This window comes from Colletotrichum fioriniae (assembly GCF_027942845.1).
Source record: "Colletotrichum fioriniae strain IMI 355084 chromosome Unknown scaffold_13, whole genome shotgun sequence".
In the NCBI taxonomy this organism is placed as follows: Eukaryota; Fungi; Ascomycota; class Sordariomycetes; order Glomerellales; family Glomerellaceae; genus Colletotrichum; species Colletotrichum fioriniae.
In genome coordinates, this window is record NW_027076849.1 from 936421 (window position 1) to 938331 (window position 1911).

Genomic DNA, 1911 nt, shown 5'->3' on the forward strand with positions numbered 1-1911 from the left:
TTCTCGAGGAAATTAATCATTGTACCTTAATGCTAAGCGCTCCATTCTTGAGAAGCCCAAAACTACACCTTAGGTGCATGAACACTATCTCCGCAGGGAAGTAGTTGAGATATGGAGACTGAAGTTGCAGAATCATTATGTTAGAGGCCTTCTGAGAAGGTGAATCTAGTCATACCCTACGTATCTACCATTTTGGAACGTTTGGAGAAAACTCAGGGTGGAACTTTCTCATATACGTTGTGTCATCGCGTTTCCTTAGTCCGCAGTCCAGGTAGAGTTGATGAAGATACGCCAACTTCTTCCTGTCTAGCTCAACTCCCAAGCCAGGCGCGGTCGGAACGTTTAAACCACCATCATACCACTTGAGTACTCCATCAACGACGACATCCTCATCCCGTGGTTTCCATGGCCAATGAGTGTCGCAAGCATAGTCCAGGTTGGGGGTAGCCGACGCAAGATGAGTCATGGCCGCAAGCGATATGCCCAGGTGACTGTTGGAGTGCATCGACAGACGCATTCCCCAAGTCGCGCAGATGGCGGCCAGAGTCTGAGACTTGCGCAAACCGCCCCAAAAGTGATGATCGGAGAGCACCACCTGAACAGCGTTCTGCAAAATGGAGGTGGGCAAGTGGGAGAATGCAACGACGGCCATGTTTGTCGCCAACGGCATCGACGCCTCTTTGGCAACGGCAGCCATGCCCTCGATTTCTGGAGCCGGGTCTTCCAGGTATTCGACGATCCCTTCGAGTTCCTTTGCAACCCACTTTGAAGTCTCAACGGTCCAGGCGGCGTTGGGATCGAGTCTTAAAGGCACACCCGGAAAAGCTGCATGTAATGCTTTGATCGCTTCCACCTCTTGTGCTGGTGGGTAGACACCGCCTTTCAACTTGATCGCTTTGAAGCCGTATTCGTCAATGATCTTTTTGGCCTGCTTTACCACACCGGCAGGGTCAAGAGCCGCGCCGTATTCGTCGTCCGGCTGTCCAGGGTGCCCTGCCCACTTATAGAAGAGGTATGCCGAATACTGGACGTTGTCTCTGACGCGGCCGCCGAGAAGGTCACTCACAGGTACCCCTGCAAGTTTTCCTTGAATGTCGAGACACGCAACTTCAAAGGGTGAGAAAACCTTGTCCGCAACGGAGGCTGTCGTCACCATGCCTGCCATCCCGTCGCCGCCGGTGCTGGTGTCGCCTGTCAAGGACTCGACGCATAGCTGGTATATCGAGTTTGTTTCGTACACGGTGAGGCCCTTGACTTTATCGGCCGCAAGCTGGAGACGGCCCAGGTGTGTTGAGTCTCCGTATGATTCCCCTAATCCATAACCGTCATCTGTTATGACTTCGATGATGCTGCGTAGTGCAAATGGCTCATGTACACCAACGCTATTTAGCAGCGGCATGTCATGAAATGCCACTGGTGTGATGACAATATCCCGAATAGTCCCACGTCGATACATGATGGCTGCCTGTGATTTCGAGTTCAGATCCTCCCTTTCTTATCTGTTTTCGGCTTGCTTCGTTGCTGTTGTTGAAGGCAGCCCGTGAAATTTAGCGATGTTTTTAACGTCACCAACCGAACTGAACTCCAGCAGCTTGAATATCTGGTCGTCTAATAGGTGACCACGCGGGGTACGATCTGTAGGATTAGTGTGCCATTCGAAGGACAATAATCCGTATGTGGGGTGGAACGCCGCCTTTTCCGCGCATGTTGGAGTAGAACCAGGATCGGCAGACGTCCGACATCCGAGGGAGCGGGCATCCGCGGCTCCAAAGACGGAAAAGTGCATCCGAGTCGTACCATCAACAACATTTGTCTGATGAATGACAGAAGTGAATTCGAGTCTCTCGCGCAAAGTATCTAGTCTATCCGAGGAAGCAATGAATGAGTCGCCGATCGCACCACTGTCCCGGA

The 1911-nt window shown here is 52.0% G+C and overlaps 1 protein-coding gene across 1 annotated transcript; it reads right to left on the bottom strand.

Annotated features, from left to right (window-relative positions):
- Window positions 1-184: 184 nt before the first annotated feature.
- Window positions 185-1456, bottom strand: N0V96_009997 (uncharacterized protein; the record flags this gene model as incomplete). Its single annotated transcript, XM_053197304.2, has 1 exon — window positions 185-1456. One exon carries the CDS (start codon window positions 1454-1456, stop codon window positions 185-187), a length of 1272 nt encoding a protein of 423 aa, XP_053045182.1.
- Window positions 1457-1911: the final 455 nt, after the last annotated feature.